The sequence below is a fragment of the Serinus canaria genome, chromosome W (assembly GCF_022539315.1).
Source record: "Serinus canaria isolate serCan28SL12 chromosome W, serCan2020, whole genome shotgun sequence".
NCBI classification, from domain to species: Eukaryota; Metazoa; Chordata; class Aves; order Passeriformes; family Fringillidae; genus Serinus; species Serinus canaria.
The window spans coordinates 11,948,023-11,975,034 of record NC_066342.1 but is presented as its reverse complement, the minus strand read 5'-3'; the positions used below and the strand labels follow the sequence as shown (position 1 = coordinate 11,975,034).

General features: G+C 48.0%; 1 protein-coding gene across 9 annotated transcripts in view; it reads right to left on the bottom strand.

Moving 5' to 3' along the window:
- LOC103824724 (DDB1- and CUL4-associated factor 12-like) overlaps positions 1–27,012 on the bottom strand; it is an 830,860-nt gene that overhangs the window by 762,918 nt on the left and 40,930 nt on the right. For 5 of the 9 annotated variants that reach the window (XM_050986383.1, XM_050986380.1, XM_050986385.1 and 2 more), the window contains 2 exons: positions 17,461–17,645; positions 11,261–16,706 (listed from right to left, as the gene is read on the bottom strand). In XM_050986383.1, the coding sequence (XP_050842340.1) occupies positions 16,548–16,706; positions 17,461–17,645 (344 nt within the window). In that variant the 3' untranslated portion in view covers positions 11,261–16,547. Of the gene's footprint in view, positions 1–11,260; positions 16,707–17,460; positions 17,646–27,012 lie in introns of those variants that run through there. The other 4 variants (XR_007780322.1, XR_007780321.1, XR_007780324.1 and 1 more) reach the window with 3 other exon arrangements.

Genomic DNA, 27,012 nt, shown 5'->3' with positions numbered 1-27,012 from the left:
CACTCAACTTGCCTCCATGAAGAGATGAGAAATACCCTGCTGTACAGTCATTCCTGCACTTCAATGGAAAACCACTGCTTTTCACACCATGATCCTGGATTTCAACTGATTTCTAAACCAGTAGGGCAAAAAATTCAATTCAAATAAGAAAACCTGTCTTTTATTCCATTTCTCCTGTGACTTATATTTGGACAGTTGGCATATCATCACCTTTCTCTGCCTCTTTTTCTAACCTTGACTGGACCAAAAGTGACATATGACCAACCACAAAATACTCTGAAACATAACATCTTGTCATCGTTTGATGCCGCGCTGCTGCGTCGAATGCACTTCACTCCCATCCGAGCGGGGGGGAAGGCGGCCGTGGCTAGCTCGGAGCACAGCAGCAGCTAGCAGCGGGGGGCACTACCCAGATCCGTCAGGGACGTCCGGGCTGCGCCTTCCTCAGCAGGACAGCAGCAACAGTATCGAAAGGAGCAGCAAGGCAGAGAAGCCGGAGAGAAAAGAGGGTCTTAACTCGCCTGGTGCAGTCCAGAGTTTTTAATGTAAAATTGTTTCCAGCGAATCCGGCGGGAAAAGATGGGACAAAAGGGGGAGAAGCAGTATATAAAGGGGTGTACAAGAACCAATCGGGAGAAACTGAGGAGGGGAATTCAACATGACTGACACCGGTGGCAACAAGTGATACACGAACAAAGGAGGGGCTCGGGGCACCTGCCCAATCACCCCTGTGGAAGGGAGAAGTTTCTGGAAGGATGGGGGGGTTTCAGGAGATGAACGGGCTCTGGAGGAGGGGAAATAGGGGCAGTTGCCAGGGGAACGGGGGTGGAGACAAGGGCTTGGCAGCGAGCCCAGACAGGGAGGACACCATTGGAGGGAAAGGGGGGACCAGGACTGAACCATCGAACTGGGTATAGGGTTGTAATGGGGGAAGCATCACAAAACAATACAAAACGGGGGAGATAACTCAATTGGGAACTGAACACACACCACAACATCTCACTCTTTTTGTTTTAGAAAAAACAAAATTAAAATTGAGTCTTTAAAAGCTGATTTTAGAGCTCGTCGATGCTTGTTCGCAGGCATTGTTGGTAGGTCTGGAGACTGCAAACCATTGAGGAATGGGTGAGATTGAAAGAGGTTGCATCTCCTCATAATAGAAAGTCTCTTGGTTAGAGCTCGTAGCAGGAGGGAGGGAGACGTGGTTCACTTGTGGTGCGGCGGTGGACAGAAGATGGAGGAGCAGTTCATAAATCATTGAGAAACTCAAGATGACACACAAAAGGTTAAAAATGATAAGAATAACGGAGCAACAAACTTAAACTGGCGAATCGGGTTCTAACTGAAACAAACAAAGAAAATAAGTTAAAACCGAGGGCTCTGGGGTGGATGGTTCAGCCTGGGGGACACCGGACACAACATGGACTTTGCGTTTTCTCCTCAGGGCGGACTGGGTCACCTGAGGGGTGACCCTTGGTTTGCGTGCCTTCCCTGGGAGAAAGGGTTTTACCCACTTTGAGGGGACCCATTTGAGCCCGGCGGGGGTGGACACGCATGCGTATCCACGACCCCATGTTACCAGGTCAAATGGCCCCTCAACCTTCCAGGTTTCAGGGTCCTTCACAAGGACAGGTGGTCTGTCCTTGAACTGGGTTGCGGTCTGGGTGTTAAAATGCCTGGCAATGGGCGGGTTGAGGCACTCAAATCTGCAATTAAGAAAGTTGATGGTAAACAATGCCCTGGCCAGTCGGATTTGAGGGGACTCCACCTTCACTGCCCCATTCTGATGTTCTAGAGTTCGTTTGAGGCTCTGGTGGGCCCGCTCAACCACGGCTTGCCCTGTCGGGGAGTAAGGGATGCCGGTCTTATGACTCACTCCCCACTCCTGCAGGAAGCTTCAGAACTCCCTGGAGGTGTACCCTGGCCCGTTGTCCGTTTTGATTTCTTTAGGGATTCCCAACACAGAGAAGGCATGCAGCAGGTGTTTTTTGACGTCTGCAGTCTTCTCTCCTGTGCGGGCAGAAGCGTATACGGCCCCAGAAAACGTATCTACAGAGACATGTACAAACTTGAACTTGCCAAAGGAAGGGATGTGGGTGATATCCATCTGCCAAAGCTTGCAGCTTTTGAGCCCTCTAGGGTTGGCGCCAGCATTGATGGGCGGGAGTTGGAAAGACTGGCACTGTGGGCATGTGGCCACAATCGCCTTTGCCTGGTCCCTAGTCAGTTGGAATTGACGGACCAGGCCGGGCGCGTTCTGATGGAATCGCTGGTGGCTGAGTTTTGCTTACTGGAAGGCATCAGGGAGCGGGGCCATCTCAACGGGAGCAGCCAGGGCATCGGCACGCCGATTCCCCTCCGCAATGAACCCCGGGAGGTCAGTGTGAGACCTCACATGCAACACGTAGAAAGGGTGCTCTCGACAGGAGACCAACTCTACGAGTCTCGAGAGCAATTTGAAAAGGGTCATGTTGGAAACTTCCTGGAGAACTGCGTTCTCCGCTCTGGACACCACACCGGCTACGTATGCCGAATCAGTTACCAAATTGAAAGGCTCAGAAAACCGCTCAAAACTCTGACAACAGCGGCCAACTCAGCAATTTGAGGCGATCCCTCAACAGTGGTAACGTCGGTCTCCCATTGCTGAGTTTGAAGATTTCTCCAAGTCGCTACGGACTTGTGAGATGCCCCGGACGCGTCAGTAAAGACAGTCAAGGCTTTTAAGGGCTTCCGGCTCTGAATTCTTTTAGAGATAACTTGAACTGATTGTCTTGATTAAATAGTTTGTGTTTTGTTATGAATTGAGATTTGTCCGGTGTAAGAATCTAGAGCAAATTGGAGGGCTTCATTCTCCATGAGGAGATGTTCCAACATGGCCTTGGTCAACTGGCCCGATTTTAATTGGATGGGAATGTGTATGCAAGTGAAGTCGACACCGGCAAGTTCCCGGATCCGGAAGCGAGCCTTCCGGATCAACTCAGCCATCAGCTCTTGTGGCCGTGTCATTCTTTTGGACCTGTGGTGGCTGAGGAACACCCACTCTATGATTAAGAGGGGGTCCCTCGAACCAGGGTCCTCAGATGTTTTAGCTGTTTCGTCCCACTGAAAAATCAACCCATAAAGGTGTGGCAAACTTCCCAAGATGATAAATTTGAATGGCAAGTCTGGGTGGTATCTGTGTGCCTGTCTCTGCGAGATGGTTCGCTGTACCTTTTCTAAGGCCGCTGCAGCCTCTGGGTAAGGGTCCTTAGAGAGCCAAGCTCTTCTCCCCCTTTCAAAAGATTGAAAAGGGGGGCTAGGTCTTCTGTTGGAATGCCTAGCCAAGGCCTCACCCAGTTCAAGGCTCCACACAGTTGCTGGGCCTCCGCTAAAGTGGACACTTTTGGGTTGATAGCCAATTTTTGCGGAACAATGGTCCGCTTAGTGATTTCCAGACCAAGGTACTTCCAGGGTGGCATCTTTTGGATCTTACTTTCCTGAAGCTCGAACCCTGCAGAAGTCAACACATCGGTTATCAGGGCAAGGGCATGGGTAAGTGTATCGTCGTTTGGAGCACAAACTAAGATGTCGTCCATGTAATGTAGTATGATTGAATTTTTTGCTGCCTCACGGACAGGGGACAGCAGGGAAGAGACGTACCGCTGGCAAATCACTGGTGAATTTTTTGTGCCCTGAGGCAAGACTCGCCAGTGGTACCTCTTCGCTGGGGCTTCACGGTTGATGGCAGGAACCGTGAAGGCAAAGCGCGCGGCGTCATCTGGGTGCAAGGGAATTTGGAAAAAACAGTCTTTGATGTCCAAGACGGCTAAATTCCAATTTTGGGGGAGCATGGTTGGGGACGGCATCCCTGGTTGGAGAGCGCCCATATCTTCGATGATGTCATTAATTTGGCGGAGGTCGTGGAGGAGCCGCCATTTGTCTTTGTTTGGTTTTTTGATTACAAAGACAGGGGAGTTCCACGGGGACATGGACTCCACGATGTTACCTTTTTTTAGCTGCTCCTCAACAAGCTCCGAGAGCGCCTTTAGTTTTTGTTTGTTGAGCGACCACTGCTCTACCCAAATAGGTTTGTCGGATTTCCAAGTCAATTTGTGGGTAGGGCGCTCTTCAGTGGCCGCTACTGAAAAATCTGGGGAGCGTTGGGCAGGTCGATTTTGGCTCCCCATTGGGCCAAAACATCTCTCCCCCACAGGGGATCCGCATAATCTAAAACAAATGGGCGGACTGAAGCTAATTGCCCATTTGGCCCCATAATTTGTACCACGCTCTTTGATTGTTTTGCCAATTGAAAACCCCCTACGCCTTGGATTCTTCCAGCTGCGCTTTGCAATTCCCATTGTGACGGCCATTCCCTTGCGGGAATGATCGTCACATCTGCCCCCGTGTCAAGCATCCCATTCACCCTAGTCGACTGCCCATTCTTAGAAAGACAGGAGGCGAGCCGAGGTTTTTCATGGCTTAGGGTTTGACACCAGTTAACATTAAATAAAGGGGATGAAATGTCATGGCGTTCTCGCTCACACTGCTCGAAAATTGGAATAACTTGAGCGATAATCTGGCCTTTGGGCAGAACGATGGGTGGATGGACACACATAATACTTATGGAGAACTTATTTGTGAGGGACGGCAGCACCCCCGGAATAATGGAGATTTCCGGGGCAGTGAATTTTGTGTCTCCTACGACAACACACTTACATCTGCGTTGATGCCAGGTACCTGGTGCCTGGAACTCGACCATCGCGGGCCGGCACTTGGAGTCTGCAATGGTAATGGACTCCGCAAGATGCAACCTGTGGGGGAGGGTACAAAGAGGAGTTGTCAAAATTGGTAAAGTTTGCTTAGGTGAAAGTGTCGTGTCCGGAAAGTTTGAAAGGGTAGAGGTGCGGGATTGGGGTCCCCTCCCTGAATTCCCCCCTTTAATGATGTTACTTCCCGCCATATTTTTATCCTTGCGCAGGGGGGGACTGCGCTCGGAATTCAGTTTTTTTGTTGGTTGTCTTTGGATGCTGCCTGCTCCTTGCAGAACTGGAAAAACTGTTTCCGCAAGGGGCAGTCAGGCATCCAGTGTTCTGGGTCACCACACAGATGGCAGTGTCCTTGGCTGGGCCTCTTGCTTTTGGGTGACGTCGGCTGCTGCTGGGCGGCCATCACATCGCTGTCGAAATTTGTTGATTCTGCGAATGACACACGACGGCTTGGAGGTGGAGTTTTTGAATCCTCCTTGGCGAGGGATGGTGCCTTTTTCTGGCAAGCTTCGATCATTGATTGGATGGTTGGAGGAGGATCGACGGGAAGGCTGAGGATGACTGCTTTGCAGACAGCGTTAGCATTGGCATTTGCAAATTCTGTTAGGATCTCGAGTTGAACGCTCTTCGCTTGGACTTGATGGTCAATTGCCCTGCGGAGACGCTCGACAAAAACAATGAAAGGTTCCCCTGGCCCCTGATGAATTTTGGTGAAAGTGGGCTCCTGGGCGGTAGGGCGGAGCGCTAAGAATGCCCGTTCGGCCATCCTTGCACTCTCCCGAAGCGCTTGACGAGGGATATCTCTAGCTTGAAAAGCTCCGTCGGCCCAATTCCCAAGACCGACCAATAGGTCGGTGTAAACCATTTCACCACCGAGGGTTGTGGCAGTTTGGGGATTCTCCCACAATTGTGGAAGAATGTCCCTGTATTACAGGGTTTTCTGAGGTCCCAGGATGAGGGAAGAGACGACAACGTTGACTCCATGTATCAGAAGGCTTTGATTTATTATGATATGATATATAAGATATAGAAACTATACTAAAAGAGTAAAGAGAAAGGTTTCACTACAAGGCTAAGCTAAGAATAGAAAAGAATGTGTAAACTGAAGTCTTCTCAGCCCGAGACGGGCCGAACAGGTGAATTGTGATAGGCTCTTAATTGGAAACAGTCTGATGGGCCCAATCACAGATTTTCCCGTGGCATTCCACAGCAGCAGATAAGAATTGTTTAGTGTTCCAAGGCTTCTCAGCTCTAGGAAAGGAAAAGTCCTAAGTAAAGGATTTTTCATAAAATATGTTGGCAACATCTCACCCTTTTAAGTTTAGTAAATTAAAAAGAAATGCAATCAAAAGATCAATCAAATGCTGGTGTGGAACCATCAGGGAAACCCTTCACCTGCAGAACACCAAATTCCCATCATTTCACTAAAACAATCTTAAAATAGAAGAAAATGCAAAAACAGTCCAAGGAAAGTTCAATACTTCAAGTCCAAACAGCTGAGTTTCAGGAAAAGGTCCAAACTGAAGATGTTCTTCTTTGACAGTGCAGAAAAGTTCAAGTCCAAACAGCTGAGTTTCAGAAAAAGGTCCAAACTGAAGATGTTCTTCTTTGACAGTGCTGAAAAGTCCCTTTTGGTCCTGAAACAGGCTTGCAAAACTTTCTGAGCTGCTAGCTCGTTCAACCCTTTTTATTTAATTTAATTTTTTTTTTTTTTTTTTTTTTTTTTTTTTTTTGAAGAGCAGTAGCAGACAATGGCCCACTGAGGCCCCAAACAGGCTGGTCCACCAGCCACCGTTTGCGGGGGGCCCTGCACCCCGTGGAGGGAACAGAGACCCCAGACCCGGCTTACAGAAAGGTGGGCCAGGTCCCGACGGGGGGAACAACGCCCCCAAACCCAACAGGCGCTGGCCGGGAGGCCCAGGCCCAGGGAACCGAGCCAAACGGCCCAGACCCAGCTCGCAGAGCGGGCTCTGTGTTCTCTCAATCCAGCACACCGCTGCCAAGATCTAGGCAGCCGGAGTGGCGGAACGCTTCAGCCCCGCTGAACCGGCGCAGACCAGCAGCTGGGGAAGAAAAGCTTTCCAAGGGAACAACACCCCAGATCCGGGGGTGCTTCGTCCCCACAGCAGATGAGCGATGCTCACTTTGCACTGTGTCTCCTGCCTCTGCATCGCAAATGCAAAAGATGTCCCCACTTTCTGCCCCTCGGTACCACCCCCACCCCCTGCGGGCAGGGGACCGGAGACAGAAGGCTCAGGATCCACCTCCCCCACGCCGCAAGGGCGCGCAGGGGGAATCAGGCATTCCAACCCCCAGCGGGAAACCCCGAACCAGACTCAGGTCAGCCCGCAAAAAACACCGAGTTTGAAAGCAAGCAGACGGCCGGAGCTTACGCTCAGCTGCCTAGCCACACCCCCCCCATTGGAGGGGCAAGCCTGAGTCCCCTTCCCCCGTCCCAGCTCCCCTCTCAGGGGCAGCCTCAGGACAGCCCGAAAAGCTCGGGGGAGGGTCCCGGCTGATTGCGGGCGCCGCGGCGGCCGCCGCGGTCGGGTCCGATGATGGTTCCGCTGGGAGAATCTCAAGCCCAGCCCCCTCCACCGGCGCGGCAGGCGAGGGACCGACCCCCGCGGGAGAGGCTGCAGGTCCCGACTCCGGGACGGGCTGCTGTCGATTGTCGCTGCTGTTGAGTGTGTCGCCTAGCAACGCGGGCGAAGCCTCGGAGGGCGGTGCTTTCATCCCGGAACTGCTGACAAGCTCTGTTGGAGGCGATGGATCCACCCCCGCCAGAGGCGGGCCCACGGGAGGAGCTGCAGGGACCGGCCCCTCCTCTGGGGCGGGTAGGGGCGGGGCCCTTGGCCCCGGTTCAGGTGACAGAGCCAACCCACCTCCCCCCTGACGGGGGGGAGGCAGTTCCGTCGGCGCGGGATCCAAGGTCGCCGAAAAAAACTTTTCTTCTGCTGCGGGCAAAGTTTCGCCCCCCCGCACCCAGTCGGGGGGAATGGGAAACTGCAGGCTGCGGTTTTGCACAAATTCCACTCTTCCCAGCTCCAGCGAAAAACGGCCTCTTGAAGACGCAATGTCCTCGAATGAATATTCTATCAATTTCAAAACTGAGAAGAGAGTTTTAAATGCTGAAAAACAGTAAGGAGTTCCAAATCCCTCATGGTGCAAAGCATCCTCGAACACCAAGGCCATGCAGTCCCATATGTAGGAATCAAGGGAATACAACAGATCAGGGAAAAAGCCATAATATTTTGTCCATCTGAAAAACTCATAGAAATGTCTCTTCACCATAGGGGCTCCACATCGATGACCCCATTTTCGCCAGAGGTTAATAACTCCTTCATCTCCGAAAGAGAATGGAACCTCGGCCTCCGTAGGCACCCTCTGCCACATCCCAGACCACCTTGCACGAAGGGCAGCATTTCTAGGAAGGGCAGTGTAAACAGTACCTTGCGACAGTGTCCTCTGGGCTTCAGCAGGCTGCATTGTGCTGCAAAGACTCCCGGACCTCTTGTCTCGGAGACTTTTCAAAGGTTCTCTCTGTGGCCAGCCTTGGCTGTGAACTCTGTCCAATTTCAGGATCGTCAGTTCTTCAGCTCCTGGCTAGAAGCCACTTCTGTGGTCCCTGGTGTAGGTGACCATCAATGCTAAACACTCGGGGTTCACCCAAATGTAGCAATGCTCCTCTGGGCTTACCAAATGAAGAATTCTTCTTCACTCAGGGTCCAATTGCGGTGATTTCTTCACTCGAGGCACCATCTGTCAGTTCTGTCCTCGGTGTTCACCTTTCGTGGTGGTGCTCCTTTTTTCACTCGGAGGTCACCATTTATTACAGGGTTTTCTGAGGTCCCAGGATGAGGGAAGAGACGACAACGTTGACTCCATGTATCAGAAGGCTTTGATTTATTATGATATGATATATAAGATATAGAAACTATACTAAAAGAGTAAAGAGAAAGGTTTCACTACAAGGCTAAGCTAAGAATAGAAAAGAATGTGTAAACTGAAGTCTTCTCAGCCCGAGACGGGCTGAACAGGTGAATTGTGATAGGCTCTTAATTGGAAACAGTCTGATGGGCCCAATCACAGATTTTCCCGTGGCATTCCACAGCAGCAGATAAGAATTGTTTAGTGTTCCAAGGCTTCTCAGCTCTAGGAAAGGAAAAATCCTAAGTAAAGGATTTTTCATAAAATATGTTGGCAACATCCCTGATTCCCTTTTTCCACGCCTCCTCCCACACTAAGAATTCGGTGGGGTTGAGGAGGCATGAAAAAAGCGTCCGCAAGTTGGCGGGTACAACATCAAATTCTAATAAAGAGGCCCGAAGGAGTCCCCGGAAGTATTCACTCTCCCAGGAAAACTCTCTTTGGGCCTTGCACAACTCCTTAATGGTGGAATGGGGGAATGGGGTCCATTGCGCACGGGAGGGCCCTACGCTTTCTTGGTGGTAAGAAACAGGAGTGGCAGTTATTAAAGATGGTACAGTAAAATCTGAATTATCTTGATCTCCACTCCCGGAAGTCGGGGCGTGGGAACTGGGAGGCGGGGCATGGGAACCCGGAAGCCAAGGGGAGGGGCCAGGTGTGGGAACCAGGGCGGAGCTAGGGGGTGGAGCTGATGGAGTTGGCTCCGCCTGAGGGGCGTGTTCAAAAGGCGGGGCTTGGGAAGGAGGGGAAAGGGGCGTGTAGGAAGGCGGGGATTGGGAGAAGAATTAACATAATTAGGGGCGGGGTTATAGGAATGGGAAGGGGCGGAGAAAGGGCTGGCGGGAGAAAGGAAAGGATTATGGGGAGAAGAGAAACTGATGGCGGGAAAAGCCATGCGGTCGCCGCCATTTTGGGCTCCATGGGAGCCATTTTGTGAAGAGGTCTGGGGGCTGCTGCCCTCTGAAACTGCAAATCTAACTTTGGGACGCACAACTGGGGACTCAGGGGAAAAGGAATCGAGGGATTGGAGAGAGCTCTCCGAAGTCTGGCCAGGACTTTGGAGGCGGGGGGTCAGGGAACCCTGAGGAGAGCCCGGCGGGTGGTAGGAAGCCGGCGCGGTGCTCTCGCGGGCTGCTCTCCTAAGGGTTCTGCTATTCTCAGGGAGAGAAGGGGTGGGACAAGGGTCTGGAACACGGGGGTAGGGAGAACACGAATGGGGGGGTGGTTGTTCCTTCAATTTCTGTTTTTCTTTAAGAGCTGTAATGATTTGGAAGGTCCAATAAAGTAATTTTTTGTTTTTTGATCTCCCTTTAGATTCGAATTGTGCTAATTTGTCTCCAACTGAATGCCAGAATTTTATTTTATTAACTAAATCCGGGGACATCTCTGGAAATTGAATGAACATCCATATGATTAAATCTTTTAACTCCCGCTTAACAATTTTAACATTTCTACCTTCAAGGGTACCCACAACTTGGTAATAAACTTTTCTGGGGGACAGAGAGTTTGCAACCCATCTCTGACCCGCAAAAACGAACCTTTGGAGTGAAACGAAAAAAAACGCTAACAAAAAACCCCAACCGCTAGCCCCAACCTCACCGAGCCCAGGGCGAAACCTCGACTAAACTCGGTGAAACCGGGAGATAAGGCGGGGGGAGGAACTCTTGAAGTTGGGAAGGTGGAGTTACTCACCCTGACTAGCGGGAAAGCGGGGAAAAAAAACTCCGAAGTCCGCGGCTTCGATCCCGGATCAGCTCCTGGGTGCGGGGAGGTGTCGATCCGATCCCTGTCCGGAGCCCTACCCCTAAAACGGGGTCTGCTCCCGAGGCAGGGTAGTTTAACGACCACGGAGCAAGCGGCAGACGACGAAGAGGAGGCGAAACTCCTCTCGAGGCTGCTGACTCCTGCCGCGGGGCGAGGGGGTCTTCTCTCGCCGCACGGTGGGCGCCAAACTGCTGCGCTGCTGCGTCGAATGCACTTCACTCCCATCCGAGCGGGGGGGAAGGCGGCCGTGGCTAGCCTGGAGCACAGCAGCAGCTAGCAGCGAGGGGCACTACCCGGATCCGTCAGGGACGTCCGGGCTGCGCCTTCAGCAGGAAGCAGCAACAGTATCGAAAGGAGCAGCAAGGCGGAGAAGCCGGAGAGAAAAGAGGGTCTTAACTCGCCTGGTGCAGTCCAGAGTTTTTAGTGTAACATTGTCTCCAGCGAATCCGGCGGGAAAAGACAGGGACAAAAGGGGGAGAAGCAGTATATAAAGGGGTGTACAAGAACCAATCGGGAGAAACTGAGGAGGGGAATTCAACATGACTGACACCGGTGGCAACAAGTGATACACGAACAAAGGAGGGGCTCGGGGCACCTGCCCAATCACCCCCTGTGGAAGGGAGAAGTTTCTGGAAGGATGGGGGGGTTTCAGGAGATGAACGGGGCTCTGGAGGAGGGAAAAATATAACAGAAAGGGGCAGTTGCTAGGGGAACGGGGGTGGAGACAAGGGCTTGGCAGCGTGCCCAGACAGGGAGGACACCATTGGAGGGAAAGGGGGAACCAGGACTGAACCATCGAACTGGGTATAGGGTTGTAATAGGGGGAAGCATCACAAAACAATACAAAACGGGGGAGATAACTCAATTGGGAACTGAACACACACCACAACAGTTTGAGCCTGGCGCAATGCCAGTGCCCCCACGAGATCACCTCCTTCCCTGGCACCCACTGTGAGATGTGATCAGAGACAGAGCAAAGCAGGCTCCAACTTAAGGTTAAAAGGGAAAAAAACTTTATTAACGTAAAACTACAAAGGAAGACACACAAAACACATAGAACACAAGATGAAAAACCTTCCAAATTCTTCCTCCTCCCCCCACCAAATTTCCAATTTCATTGCCACCCTTTAGATAATCGATTCTCAGTTCCTCGAGAAGAGAGGAGTCCCTCTTGCACCACATTCCTTCCATGTCCAGTGCTCTCACCACTGCACATGGATCAGAGCTGCTTCTAGGGTTTTTCCCTTTAAGGATACTTTGTCCAGTTCCAAAAAGAGCACAGTCCTTCTCCTTTTGGGACACTTGTCCCCCCCAAATTTCACCCCCTGGGGCCGAGGGGTCTCTTGAACAGAGATCATCTTCTTCTTCTTCTCTCTTCTTCGAAGCGGTGGGCACCACCACCACCCTCCTCACCCGTCGTCTCTGTTCACACACTTCTACATCACTGCACTCTCCTGGCTGAGCACAGTTCCTCTCCTTTTGGGACACCTGCCCCCGCCAAATTTCACCCCCTGGGGCCGAGGGGTCTCTTGAACAGAGATCATCTTCCTCTTCCTCTTTCTCTTCTTCGAAGACGGAGGGCACCACCACTACCCTCCTCAGCCGTCGTCTCTGTTCACACTCCTCCACATCACTGTACTCTCCTGGCTCTGAGCCATCGCCTCCCCCTAGAACGCAGTCTCTGAGTCACAGAAACACCAGTGGTTCTGCTGTAGCTATACAAGAAAAGTCCAGCCCAAAGCCACTCCATCATCTCCTCCCACCTAGAATTCTTCTCAACATCCTCTCAATCTCAACATCTTCTAAATCTCATCAACTTCAGGAAGACTCAGCATTTGCAAAGTTCCCATCTTCCTCACAGGGGTTAAAAGTCCCAGGCTCTCTGCCAGTTTACTTCAAGGACTCCTACGCTTGGCTGCCCTGCTGGGCACCCCCCCCCTTCTCCTTCACGCCGTGCCACTATCACAGGCGCCGGCTCCGGCTCTCTCTCCCTCTCTCCGGGGGGTGGGGGGGAATGGAGGATGGCTGCCCGAAGCCCTTGGGATGTTCTCCTCCACCCTTGGGCCCAGGCCTGGCCTACCTCTCTCTGGCCACATGGCTCCCCTCCCCCCCTGCCCAGCTCTGGCTGGGCAGGGGGGTCTGCTCAGTCCCAAGCAGAACTCAAAGAGGAGGTTCCCCTGGGAGATCACAGCTTTTAACCCCCTGTGTTCTCAGAGGCGTATCCATGCCCTCAGTGGACAAACCAGGTGCCAATATTAAATCTGAACACCGATTGGCTTGCCCACACCATCACAAAAACTTCATTTCCTCTTAAACCACGACACATCTATAATTCTATATTGCTACAAGCATTTAAACCCACTGAAACAGTATTACGGCAGGGAGTTCTCGGGGTCTATCCAGCCCAGGCTGCTGTAGGTGTCCGGATAGTGAAGTCCCGCTAAGCACAACTTGTCCAGGTCCCTCAGGCAGGCTCCCAGCCGCAGGCAGTCTTAGCAAGCAGCTCAGCTCTTAAGTGAGATCAGCTCTTTGGTGAATTCAGCTCTTTAGTGATTTCAGCTCTTTGCTTGCTAAGTGCCTCAGCAGACATGGGGAGAGAGAGGAGAAGGCTGTATGAGGTTCCACAGATGTGTCTTTATTGGCAGCTTCTGCAAAGGGTGACAGTGACAGCTCTTCTGCTGAACAGCGCAGAAGTGGGTGTTTATATAGGGTATAGGGGTTTTGGGAAACAGTCCAATAGTAAGGGTCGAGGCGAATATGACCTATGGTCTTACAGAGAAATAACAAGGGTCTGAAGGTGGAAGAGGGGCTTCTTTGGTCCAGTCATCATGACTAGGCATTTCTTATCTTAGGCAACTGACCGCCAGGGAGGCCTTGCAGGCCCTGTGGCTGCTACAAAACAGGCTAGAAATTAAGTTCTCTCTGGCCCAATTTGTGTTCTTGCAGCACTATATCTAGTTTGTTCCCAGTTTTTTGGGGGGATTATCATAAAGCAACAAGGATGGCTCCCTCCCCATGAGAAGTTATCTTTGCAAGAAAGCACCATGAAAGCAGAATACACAGAAGCATATGAAACTTGAGAAATTTTACATCATTGTCCAGATTCTTCTGAGAATTGTCCAAAGCTTCTTATGCAGAAAAAAAGTGAGGAAAAGGGCACTCACACTACCAAGCTTTAGGACCACACACTGAGGTATTTGTGATCAGTTGGCAGAGAGGGACACGTTCCAGGGGTGCCACGGTGACCTCTTCAATAACCTAAAGACTGCTGACTCTGCAGAAAGATCAGCCTCCATATTTAGAGGCTAGAGCTTAGTCCATAAAGATACCCTTTTTGCCCCCTCACCCAGACCTGGAATATGCTTCAAATTTATAGATCAACATCAGGGCTAGGGTTTCCAGATCAGTAGTTTTCCTTTAGCACTGGTGACACTAAGCGCCTAACTAGTTGTTTCAGCAGAATTAGAGAACGCTCAGTCAAATGTCCAGTTTCTTTAGAAAAGAGGGGGAAAAAAAGGCACCTCAAACCAAGCCCAACAAAACCACTAACCAGAAATTGTTCCCTGTGACAGCCTGATCTTACATGGTAGCCGGAGGAATAATCCCAGAAATACACATCCTGCCATACTTCACCAAGATTTGTTTTTCTCTGTATACTTCCACTTTTCAAAACCCCTAAAATAACCAAAGCAGTAAATTGCCATCACAGAACAACACAGGCACCATTACATCTTTAAAAAACAACAAACAACTCTAAATAAAATATGAAAGCTTGTCACCGACATGTTTTATGAAAAATCCTTTACTTAGGATTTTTCCTCTCCTGAGAGCTGAGAAGCCTCAGGAACAAACTGTAAACAATTCTTATCTGCTGCTGTGGAATGCAACAGGCGAGGTCTGTGATTGGCCCCGTCAGACTGTTTGCAATTAAGAGCCTATCACAGAAAACCTCTCCGGCCGTCTCGGGCTGGGAGGACAGAGATTCCTTTTCTATTCTTAGCATAGCTTAGTAGTGAAATCCTTCTCTTTATTCTTTTAGTACAGTTTTTATATCTAATATATCATATAATAATAAATCAAGCCTTCTGATACATGGAGTCAACTTTCTCGTCTCTTCCCTCATCCTGGGACCCCTCTGAACGAGGTAACAAAAGCTCCTTTGCTACTCCACAGTTTATAATTTCACCATGAACTGATTCAGTTTAAGCAACCAACCCACAAGGGAAGTAGAATTATGAAACACCATAAAAAAGATCTGTTTGTGAAGTACCCATGTCAGTGCTCAGTGTGAGTAAATTATACTTCTGAGACAGGTGAATGTCTGGGAGACATCTTAACAGGATTTTTCACCAGGATGGGAGGGAACTGCATTCCTTGCAGGATTTTCATCCAAGTGCCCACTACCAACCAGAAATTAAGCCCAAGTCTCACTGCTTGGCATTACTGATGAAGATATAGAGTACAAAGATGAGAGGGACCACAAAGACACATGCAGACTAGCTCTAGGCAATCTGGCAGGAACTGCACATTGGGGACTAGAGCTACTCTACAGTGGTGGCTGTGATCTCCAGCAGACACAGAAGAACAGAGCATGTCCCAGCTTTGTCATTCTTCTCAGCTTCAGCCAACTACCTATTTGGCACCACAGCAGTGAGATACAAGCACACTGCTCCACTGGCGACAAGGGTATGGGAAAGGCATTCATCCCAGCAGAGGACAGAGGTATCAGTGACAAGCAAAGCTTGGTGCCTGCCAAAAGGCTAGGAGGAGTACCCTTGAGTCCTGCATTTTAGTGAGTATTAGGTAAGACCATCACCCTGGAACGCACACGCTTCATGGCTGGACCTGAAGGGTATTGGACCTATTCTCCCCACCCAATCCCACATGAAGTTTGTGGGAATTTGATTGCAGAAGGCAACAGGGGATTCAAGGAAAACCTGAGCCTCTCCTACAGCAAGCAAGATGACAACAGATACTGCTAGCTCAGTGTGAGCTAACAGCAAGTTATCTTGCTACATGGAAAGCTTCCAGCTTGCATTAGACAAGTCCAAGATGCACTCTTTAACCTCAGAGAAAAAAACCCAGTTTATTTATTCCATTGGCATATTAGAGGAGATGGCCAAACAGAACAGCCAAAATGGGAAAAGCTTCCACAACCTGGGACAAAAAGAGGTCCTGGGTTTTAGGCAGTTTATGAAGAACCCATGAGCTACCATAGCAGCATACTAAGGAATCTTGACTCATCTGAAAAATTGATAGATTTAGTTCATTTTGAAGGACAAGAACATTCATATCCCTAGCCCCCATTTTCTCTCAGTACCTCTGCAGGCCCTCAATGTAATGTCATCCTGCAATAGCCACACCGCAGAACAGCCTATACAAACTCCAGTTGTGCAAGCTGATACCTGGGAGAAGCAGAAAAGGAACAATAGATAAATTTTCTTTTGGCACTGCTGAAAACTGCAATTCAAATACAAATGCATTTTTTAAAACTCCTGCACTTTGGGCTTGATGGGCAACATCCCAGAAAAATCTATCCCTGGGCTCCAATGAGTACATATTAAAATGACCATACTCCTCTATGTATAAACAGTGTCATTAGACTTGTACTTTTAAAAAATAAGATTAACCCAGACTAGGGCCAGGCTCTACAGATAAGCTATTACTTAATCTCTTACAAATATTTTTAATATTTTTAATTTACAAGCAGTCCTCACTTCAGGTAATGGAACTGACAAAATATCTGAAGACACACAGCCCCTAGACTTTCACAGAAAGTCCAGCAGCAACCACGCTATAAGAAGGAATCCTATGTCACAGCAAAGAGGAGGAGGCATGTGGCCAAGACAGTCTAAATGTGGGGGAAGAGTCATTTGGAGTAAATACAATAAAAAAGGATTTTAAAACCCCTTCATATAAAAGAATAAGCAGGTTAAAGCAAAAATAATGGTTCAAAAACATGTACAAGACTGTTGGAGACCAACAGAAAATTGCCTAAAAATAACTTGCATTTAAACCAGAAGTCAATGGCGTCACACAATTTTGTTTTTAAAATGGTAAAGAAAAGTAGAAATCTGTGTCAAGATCAGCATTTATGAAGAGTTATCATTAGCTCCAGAGACCAGCATAATTCCCATGAAGTCCTGATGGAAGGGGGCCTCCTGCCACAAAGAGTTTCGTTCCAGATGAGTCGTAGCAGTGGGTATAAACAGCATTTGGGAAGAAATGTATGTCAGAAAAATAATTTCTCCAGGTTTCATCGTGATTCTGTTAAAGGAAAGTTTAGATTATTACTGCTGCCAAACAAACCCAAAACCTTGTTTCACAAAAGCAGAAGGTTGTTTCCAGAGCCTAAAAAGGGATCTTCTCTGTTAATACTCCTGAAGCTTCAGACAGATCAATAACAATGTTGTCCTGAAGCTTTTTCTGGGGACATTGGGGCCAAACATTGGAGGGGGGAGATGAAGGGTAGGGAAGATATCAAGTTTCATTAGATTTTAAAGTTACATCACAGTGATGCAAAGGATAATGGAGAAAAGTTAGACAAAGCCATTAACTGCTTTATGATAACATACAGGAAATTGAACTCCAGTGCCTGCCATGGCATTACCTCAGGACAGTTTCTAATATTGCACACAATTAAATCTCTCTTGCTTTGAGTACCACATTAGAGTAGCACATTTTTAAAGGAAGACAATGAATTTTGTGTTTGAGATTCTGAAAACTAGAAGTTAGATTGCATTAGAAAATATGAAGATATAAAATCTAGTTCATTTATGAATCGGTGCATAAGAAAAGTAGTCAGTATGCCTTATACTTGAGCAATCAATCATTCAATACTCTTTCATAAAGCTTTTATAGAGAGCAATACTGCAGCACTTCTTGCTTTTCAAGATTACCATTATTAGTTACATGATCACTGTTGGACTGGGACACATTTCATATAATAGCTTCCATTACTACAAAAAGAACCAGTGTAAACTCCTGTGTAAAGGGTTTCCTACAACTATAAGATACTCACCAGCCAACCTTTCCCAGTAGTCAACTTTAAAATTTCACTTCCTCCTAATTTCTGCTTCTGTCCATAGCAGGCATGTGGGGGCTTTTCATCCAGGAACCTCTGGGCTCGGATATCATAAAACAATAGGGAACCTTGCCCTGTTCCCACTGTGATGATGTGCTCGTAAAAGCTCACCGATCTAATACCTGTAAAAAAGAGAAGGGACATACAATGCAATTACAATGTAATGAAAATGGATGCTTTGGCTCTGCAGTGCTGCTTCTTGATGTCTAAAATTTTCTTTAAGAGGAACTACCTACTAATAGTATTCTCCATAACACACAAGTTTGGACCACATGCTGCTATGGAGCAGTGCAGACAAATCTCATTGATGCTATTGAAACAGGAGCTTCAATTACATATACTACTTCCTTTCTTTTCTGATGCCATCAGATACACTGATGATGTGTAGTAAGAAGCTTAATTCTCAGCAGGCCCCAACTCTGACAGATAAAGATCACAAGCCATTTAGGGTCAAGTTTTGTTTTGTTCACAAGCCTCTAAGTGAACACACCATGAGTATGTGGGCAGCAGACAGAGGAAAGAACACACTGGTTCCTTCCACAAGCTCACACCCTATCTAGCTATCTGCCAAGATGTGATAAGTGACTATGTGAGGAAAATTACTGTTCCAGCTGCTATCAAGTGCATTTTGCTGGTCAAGAGGCTAGCTGTAAGCAAGTATAAGCACTAGTCACTTTGCTGCTAAGACAGATCAGGATTTTAAATAATTTTGAGGCTGTCCCTGCTCAAATAATCTCATACCAGCACACCTTACTTCATAGCTAGTACTTTTAGCACTTTATCCAGCAATAAAAACAGACTAAGAATACTACAAGCAAAGCACCACCATGTTACACCAGCACATGGGAAGCTACAAGTTTCCAATCCAAACAAAACATTCTAACACAATTCAGTCATGCCATTAAATTGAGCAAAAGAATATATTTTGTTTTCACAAAATCTTAATATGAAGCCTCATCTTCAGATTAAGATTCAGATTAAGCTTCCTTCCCTTGGAAATAGTCTTGAGGAGATTCTGTATGTAGGAATTTTCAATTTGAAAAATGTCCTTTCATCTCTATTGTGCAAAAGGTTTGTTCTGTATATATACTCTAACACGAACAACTCTTCTATGCAGAATAAACCCTACCACATCTATGCTTCTCTTTGCTGTACAACATAAAGGCAGGTTGTAAACCCTACAGCTTTTTAAGCCCTCTTTAAAGTACCACTGAATTACAGCCTAAACAAGCATTCAAACAGGAAGGGAAAAGAGTGAGTTAGGCCAGATACATCCATGTGTCAACTGCTGTCACTGTACCAAGTGGGGCTGATTGTGACATACTGGAATACAACCGGCTGTACACGTGACAGCAGACATCCAAGGGGTGTAGATGTAGTTTACCCTTCCCCTCTGTACAGAGCCCTAACTAGAAACACATCCTCATTCTTCTTCCTCCACAACCTGATGCTACATCCACAGCCACCAGCATCTGTTAAACACACTTAGAACAGGCAAGGTCACATTGCTGTGTTCTAGATATGAGGTGAAGTCTTGGCTGCAGGCTTAATAGGTGGGAAACCACTGTGCAAGTCTCACACCTGCTGAATCTCTAATTCAAAGAACTAGAAATGCATCTGAGCAAGTTGGGAGACATCTCTTCCTCTTCATTGTTGTCCTGAACCAGGTTCTTTCACCTGGTGTGCAAGAAGCCAATCCCCACAGAGTCAATGTATTTGATTTATTTACAGCTCTGACCAGAAAGGGGTACTGGGTTGTAGATCCACAAAACCAGCACACCGAGGCACACAAAGGCCTACTTAAAAGGTTACAACATTAGGCTATTAGCACATCTTACTTAAGTCACTACTTGCCTAAGTTTCTATTGGCTTATCCTTTCTCTGCTTTGATTTAAAGGCATAGTGTCCCAAGAAATCATGGCACATGCTTGATGAGTAGTGGTCTTTTTGTGAGTAGAGGGTGCCTGAGCTAGGGATGTGTTTTTATTATTATAATGAGCAAAGTTCATAATTAGGGCAAGTTCTCACCACAGAACTAGTCAAAACTGGGGGTTGATTGTCTCATCATTAAACATCCTGTATAAGAAAGGTATTATCTTCTTTGTTTTGCCCCCTCTTCAAGGACTTAGTCCATCAATTTTCTGTCTTCTGTATTCCCATGGTTATTGCTTCTATTGCTTAACTGCTTTGGATGGAATATGAAAGAGATGGCATATACTTTTCAATTCAATTAATTAATAAAATACTATAAAATACAGAACAACTGTGAATCTTTCTCTAATTAAAAAAAATGAAGGAATCCATTTTGTACCCACTACTAAGTGGATGTTGAGGACAGGCTTTCAAAAACAGCACTTCAAATTGGCTCCTAAGGGGCTGAAGTACCTCAGATTAATCATTCCCATCAAACTAAAAGCACCACCTGTGCCAAGAACTGATCACAGTAAGCTCTTCTACATTCCCATCATTCTACCACCTGTAGGCCTGGACTATTTGGGTCAACAAATTGAGTCGTACTCCTCAGAGGCAGGGAGCTCTACAAATCCCAGAAGGAAATGAAGATGCAGTAGCATGTCCTACACAAAGAGTAGACACAGTCTCTGCTGTGCAAGCTCTGTCCACTGCATTAACATTGCTGCCTTCAGGATTATAAAGTCACAGGCACACAACATTGCTCTGCAGGCCAATCAAGCAGAGAGCAGTCGCTCTCACAGATCAAGAACTACAGTCCAGGGCCTGCACTTTCCTGTATAGCTGCTAAGAAAAGCAACTCTTACAAGATGCACTAAAAAGCATTTACTACCTTCTCACATAGAGGAGACAGGGTTATACTAGGTAAAAAACACCCCCAGTTTCAGTCTTACTCAGTGACATTTCTCTGATCTGCTTTTGTATACAACATTAATGAACTGAAGTTAATATGGACTTACCATGTCCAGCAGTTGCATTTAGAAGCTGAAAGCACATTCAAGTAACACTTCAAAGCACTTTAAAAGTTAGCCCACATTTTAGTCAGCAAATCAATAAACAGCCTACTTTCTAGAGGTGTTGCACCATTTCAAGTCCCAGTGAGATCAACAGAAAGTTGAAACACTCAGTATCTTGGGAATTAATATTACTTAACTGCCTCCACCACTACCCACACACACCAAAAAAATCTATTTTGCAGAACAGAAAATAGTATTGAACAAAGGTTTTCTCTAGACATGAACTAGCACCCCAGAGATACTCCCTACATATAGGTCATCCCCTCAGCAGGGATGATCACATAATTCAAGACAGAAGTTTTTAGCCACCAGTCACCACTGGGCACCACACTCCAGTGTCCTGGTATTTCTTCCCTATGGTACTGAAGGGTGACTGTTGGAACCCTGGATGCTGAGAATTTTAGACTTTGTGTGCTGACAGGCATTGACCCCCAGGAGAGCACTGCATTTCACCTGAGGCCGTGGAACCGGCTTCCAAAATTGATTGATAGCACTGGGATTATGGGTGTGTAGTTGGTTAGAAGTGTGTAATATCACAGGGCGGAAAACTTAAGAGTTTTGGGGTTTTAGTATGGAGGTAGATAGAAGACAAGATGAAGGATTTTGGGTGTTTTCTGATCTCCTTCTTGTTCTTCATCTACTCCATTTTCTGCAGTGTTGGTGGCACAGAGTGATTGGTTAGAAAGAACTGCAATGCAGATGTTGCGTGGACAGACAAGTAATTAGTTATTGGTAGAAAGGTAGAAATAAAGTACGTTTTAAGAGTTAATTGGACAAAATAGCTTTAAAAGACCTTGAATCTGTGAAAAATGTTTTTGTGATTTGTGTTAATTGGCAATGGAATCAGCAAATGCTTGTATCTGCTGTGTTGAAAGTGGATGTGTTCCCTGGGATAACTACAAAGAATGGTTTTGAAACTTTTTGACTGAATAGCCAAATAAAGCATTGAAATAGAAGTATAGTAAAGAGATGAGGTAGCAAGATGACTGATGCTTAGAATAAAATAGAGGAAGTTGAGGTAAAGATAAAGGGATATTGTAACAAAGCGACTAAATGCTTATGTATAATAAAAAGCTTGATGCACTTGACAAAAATAATGTAGCAGACACCGGTAAGGCCTCCCTCCAGATGACCACAAGAAGGACAGGAAGCCAACGACCACCTGAAAGATTATGAAATTGCTGATCTTAGCTTATTGATATTTGTTGATTTGGACTAACACAAGCACACTGGAAAATGCTTTGTAGGCTTAAAAACAGTATATATACTCTGGTGAACTTGTAGTGGTGTGTGCTGAAAGTGGAGCGGTGACTTCCTGGCCACCCAGCGCTGCTTGCTTGCTTTCTTTAAAATAAAAGATATAGAAATAAAATAAGGTTTGGCTATCGAAATTTTATATCAAACCTGTGTGTTTTGTGATTTTTGGTGCCTTCTCTTTGTATGCTAAGTCTGAGATGTAGACGGCGTGCTGAACTTCTGATAAGAGAAAAATAAACAACAACCTGAAAACCGAAAAAACCACAAGTGCCATCCGTCTCTCAATACTGGCACGGAACTTTCAAGGGGTCTCCCCACCAGGGGGATCCTCGGGGAGGGTTTCCACAAACTGGTGCCCCCGTGTAAAAGTGCGAACTCGGCAGGAAGAGATTGTGCCAGGACTCTCCTCGACGAAAGCCAGAAGCCAGAAAAATTCCTCCGGAGGTGAATATCTCGGCGTCTCGGAGTCTCGGACACTTGGAAAAACACGGTACAAGGGAGCCAGATTTCCGTGAGCTGCTGGTTGCAACACGAACAGATACCCGAGGATGACAGACACATTAGGGTCAGGTAACCTGTCAAGGAGCCAAAATGGGGGGTAACGACTCGAAAACAGAGGCGGATGTCGTTAATGATGTAGAGATAATGATGAGGTAACATCCAGTCCGGGTCTCTAGACGGGAACTGGAAGCCGTGTTCTCCTGGGTGAGGGAGGAATTCCCCAATGTTACAGTTAAAGATTTATTTGACCCAGATCTATGGGACTATGTTAATACGGAACTCTATCATTCTGCGACACGCAAAGACCAGAAGGCTTCGAGCCTTCTGTCAGTCTGCAGAGTTGTTTATGAGGTAATTAATGAGGCAAAATGCCAAAAACCTCTTGCAAAAGGTACTTTGCAAAGACCCCAGGGGCTGCAGGGCGTTCCCTCGCAGGCAGGAGAGCCGGGGCCCGCGGCCCCTTCCTCCGAAGCTGCAGAGACTCTCCAGCAGAATCAGGAGCCTCCACAGCCCCCCCCCCCTCCCCACCCAGTCCCGGGCGAAACTGTCCCCTCTGAATCGCAAGAGGAAGGCGTTATCCCTGTGAATGCGGGCACGGAGTCGTCCCGGAGGACGGGGGCGTTCGGGGGACTGCAACCCAGGCACAGCCCGAGAGGGACCTCGGAGCCGTTCCAAAACTCAAATTGCTCTTGGGACCATTGGATCAGGCAGATATGGCATTTTTCGAATCCTTTACAACTGCGCATGTCTCGGGAGCAGCGGGGTCCGGAACACACGTTTCTCCACCCACCCCCCCCACCTTGGGGGACGTTCCAGGCAGCTAGGCCTGCCTCCGGAGCTTCCGTGGCAACGCCCCTGCCACTTGGCGGTCCACCCACAGCTCCTGCCCCCGCACATGTCTCGAAAATGACGTCAGAGGAGTCTTTCCAGGCCCCCCGTTCAGCAGGGGCGGGCTCAGGGCACGATGACGTTAGCTTTGTTCCACCCCCATTCGCTTCCGAGCCCAAACCCACGGTACAATGGGCGGGACCTGGATCGAATGGTCTGACGTCATCCCCCATCGCCCCTCCTTCCCGCCAGATTGCGCAGCCTCCGAGTCTGCCCGGGGCCCCTCCTTCCTTCATCCAAGTGGCAGCTGCGCCGTGGAGGCTACCAGAACCTACAGCTGTGGCTGTGCCCCTGGACTCGTCACTGCTCACTGCAGATTCGGGACTGCCTTCTGCAGCCCGAAGACAGCCCTGGCAGGGCTCAGCAGCACCGGCACCGGCGGCGACTGCAGCTGCAACAACCAGTCCCTCTGCAATCCACGGAGCGGAGCCTGGACCCAGAGCAGGATCCTCGCAACCAAACTATCCAGCAACAGCGCCACCAAGTGGAAGAACAGTACCACTGCAGCAAGTTCAACCACACGACAGACTAAATAACATCGTCTCAGAACCTCTGCTTGAAACACAGTTAGGCCAAACCCTTTAAGTACCTTTTCCAGTTCCCTTCTGAGGTGAACAGAATACAATGAATATATTCCCAGGTAATGGGAAGTGTTGGGACAAGACACAACAGCTGCAGCATACATTCCAAAGACTGGTCAGGAGAACAGAGCTCAAGCCATGAGTGATTTAGGAGCACAAAACCCACCAGCTCAAGATATCAGCAGCGAAAATATTATAACCATCTGTCGTGGTTTGAGAGAAAATGAAGTTTTTTGTGATGGTGTGGGCAAGCCAATCGGTGTTCAGATTTAATATTGGCACCTGGTTTGTCCACTGAGGGCATGGATACGCCTCTGAGAACACAGGGGGTTAAAAGCTGTGATCTCCCAGGGGAACCTCCTCTTTGAGTTCCACTTGGGACTGAGCAGACCCCCCTGCCCAGCCAGAGCTGGGCAGGGGGGGAGGGGAGCCATGTGGCCAGAGAGAGGTAGGCCAGGCCTGGGCCCAAGGGTGGAGGAGAACATTGCAAGGGCTTCGGGCAGCCATCCTCCATTCCCCCCCCGGAGAGAGGGAGAGAGAGACAGAGCCGGTGCCTGTGATAGCACAGCCGGCGTGAAGGAGAAGGGGGGGTGCCCAGCAGGGCAGCCAAGCGTGGGAGTTGATGAAGTAAACCGACAGAGAGCCTGGGACTTTTAACCCTTCTGAGGAAGATGGAAACCTTGCAAATGCTGAGTCTTCCTGAAGTTGATCAGACTGAGAGATGTTGAGAAGAATTCTAGGTGGGAGGAGATGATGGAGTGGCTTTGGGCTGGACTTTTCTTGTATAGCCACAGCAGAACCACGGGTGTTCCCGTGACACAGAGACTGCATTCTAGGGGGAGGCGATGGCTAAGAGCCAGGAGAGTGCAGTGATGTGGAGGAGTGTGAACAGAGATGACGAGTGAGGAGGGTGGTGGTAGTGCCCTCCGTCTTCGAAGATGAGGAAGAAGAAGAAGAAGATCTCTGTTCAAGAGACCCCTTGGCCCCAGGGGGTGAAATTTGGGGGGGACAAGTGTCCCAAAAGGAGAAGGACTGTGCTCTCTTTGGAACTGGACAAAGTATCCTTAAAAAGAAAAACCCTAGAAGCAGCTCTGATCCATGTGCAGTGGTGAGAGCACTGGACATGGAAGGAATTTGGTGCAAGAGGGACTCCTCTCTCCTCGAGGAACTGAGAATTGGTTATCTAAAGGGTGGTAATGGAGTTGGAAATTTGGTGGGGGGAGGAGGAAGAATTTGGAAGGTTTTCATCTTGTGTTCTATGTGTCTTGTGTGTTTTCATTTGTAGGTTTAGGTTAATAAAGTTTTTTCCCTTTTAACCTTAAGTTGGAGCCTGCTTTGCTCTGTCTCTGATCACATCTCACAGGGGGTGCCAGGGAAGGAGGTGATCTCGTGGGGGCACTGGCATTGCGCCAGGCTCAAACGATGACACCATCACAGCCTCACAAGGCATTCCTGTACCATGACAGGCCCCATCTGGCTTTTGGACCACAACTGGCAGCACTCCAGTACTTCATATGCCTGCCCCAGCAGCTTGGTTTCCAGGGCAACAGTCCAGCTCCATGACTCACCCACACCTTTTCCCATTTTCAAAAGACTTTATATGGCAGCTCTTTCTCCAGCTCAGGGAATGTGCTCAGGAATTCCTACCACAACATGGTGCACATTTTCCTCAAACCTCCTTTCCAGGGCAAGATGGCAACACCCTTTCTGCATCCTTTGTAAATACTCCCTACATATCTATATCAGTGCCATCTGCAATGCCACCAATGGCAGGTACAGCCATTGCACCCTCATTTCCCCTGTGTGTACCACCACAAATGTCCCTCTCCATGCCTCAAACAGGTGGGGGAGGGGTGCATGGGATGCATGCAACCTTCAGGCCAGAAGGTGCATCCTGGCAGACTACAAATCCACAGAATACGGGCATGGATATGGTTCCATTTAACAGAACTGTCTCAAGAGATACATCCGGTTCAACAAACTGGGCAGACATCAGGAAGAAAGCACTGAAAGAAAGAGACTTTGATATAGCAGACACAGCTAGCACCGCATTGCCAGTGAGATACGCGAGACAAAATGAAAATCCTAGATGGGAACCTCTGGATCATGATGTTGTCAAAGATTTGATGGAAGCAGTGAAAAATAATGGTTTGGGATCCCCATACTTCAAACAGCTTTTGAGAGGCACATTCAACAATTATGACTTGGTACTTTTTGACTGTAGGTACATTGCCTCAACAATTTTTACAGATTCGCAACTCCTGCTGTGGGATGCAAGATGGCAGAGGGCTCTCCTTCAACTGAGAAATAGTTATGTGGGAGGACCACATGCAGCTCTCACACTGGCTCAATTAGTAAGCGATGAACCCCGTGACAAACCTGAAGATCAGTCAGCCGAGTTGCCTCGAGATGTGATTGCGGGCATTAAATAATAGGTGGCATGAAAGGCAATTTTGCAAATTCAACCAGTTGGAACTCCAGAAGGCATTTACACAGAAATAAAGCAAGGTCTTTCTGAGCTCTTCACTTCATTCATCAATCATCTCATGCAAGCTGTGGACAGACAAGTAAGTGATGAAGTGGCAAAGCCACATCTGCTTTGAAGCCTCGCTTTTGCAAACGCCAATGCAGAGTGCAAACGTATAATTAGTGCCATGCCTGGTCAACTAACCATGACTAAAATGATAGAGGCATGCAGTAAGGTGGGCACACCTCAGCACATTGCAGCAATCCAAGCCGGCGTTTGGGGAGAACAGATTGGGAAACTCCTTCAAGTGCAGGATGAAAGACTTTCAAGAACCCTCGCAGCTCTCCATGTAACTCCTCAACAAGATAATTCCACAGAAATAATAGCAGCAGAACTCGCCAAAAGGCCATGTTTCAAGTGTGGGAAATTCGGACATAAAACAAAATATTGCCCAGAGTCTGCAGGAAATGCGACAGCACTGAATCATTGCCCAAGATGCAGAAAGGGGAGACAGTATGCAAATCAGTGCTATTCCAAATATGACATAAATGGAAATATTTTACTGTGAAAAGTGTTTCCCAGTGAGTGAAACCACTGTGTAAAGATACGAGTATTAGTAACGATTCAATTACCCAAAATTTCTCTGAAGACAGAACATTTGGGAAACTTCAATCACATCCTAGCTGCAGGGTCATCAGCTGATTCCCCAATGATTTGATGTTTGGGGATTGCTGGTAGTGAACTTGTAACCTCTGTTATTTCTGTTTTCTATAGGTAATACCGATAAATAGTGACTGTTGTTAATATC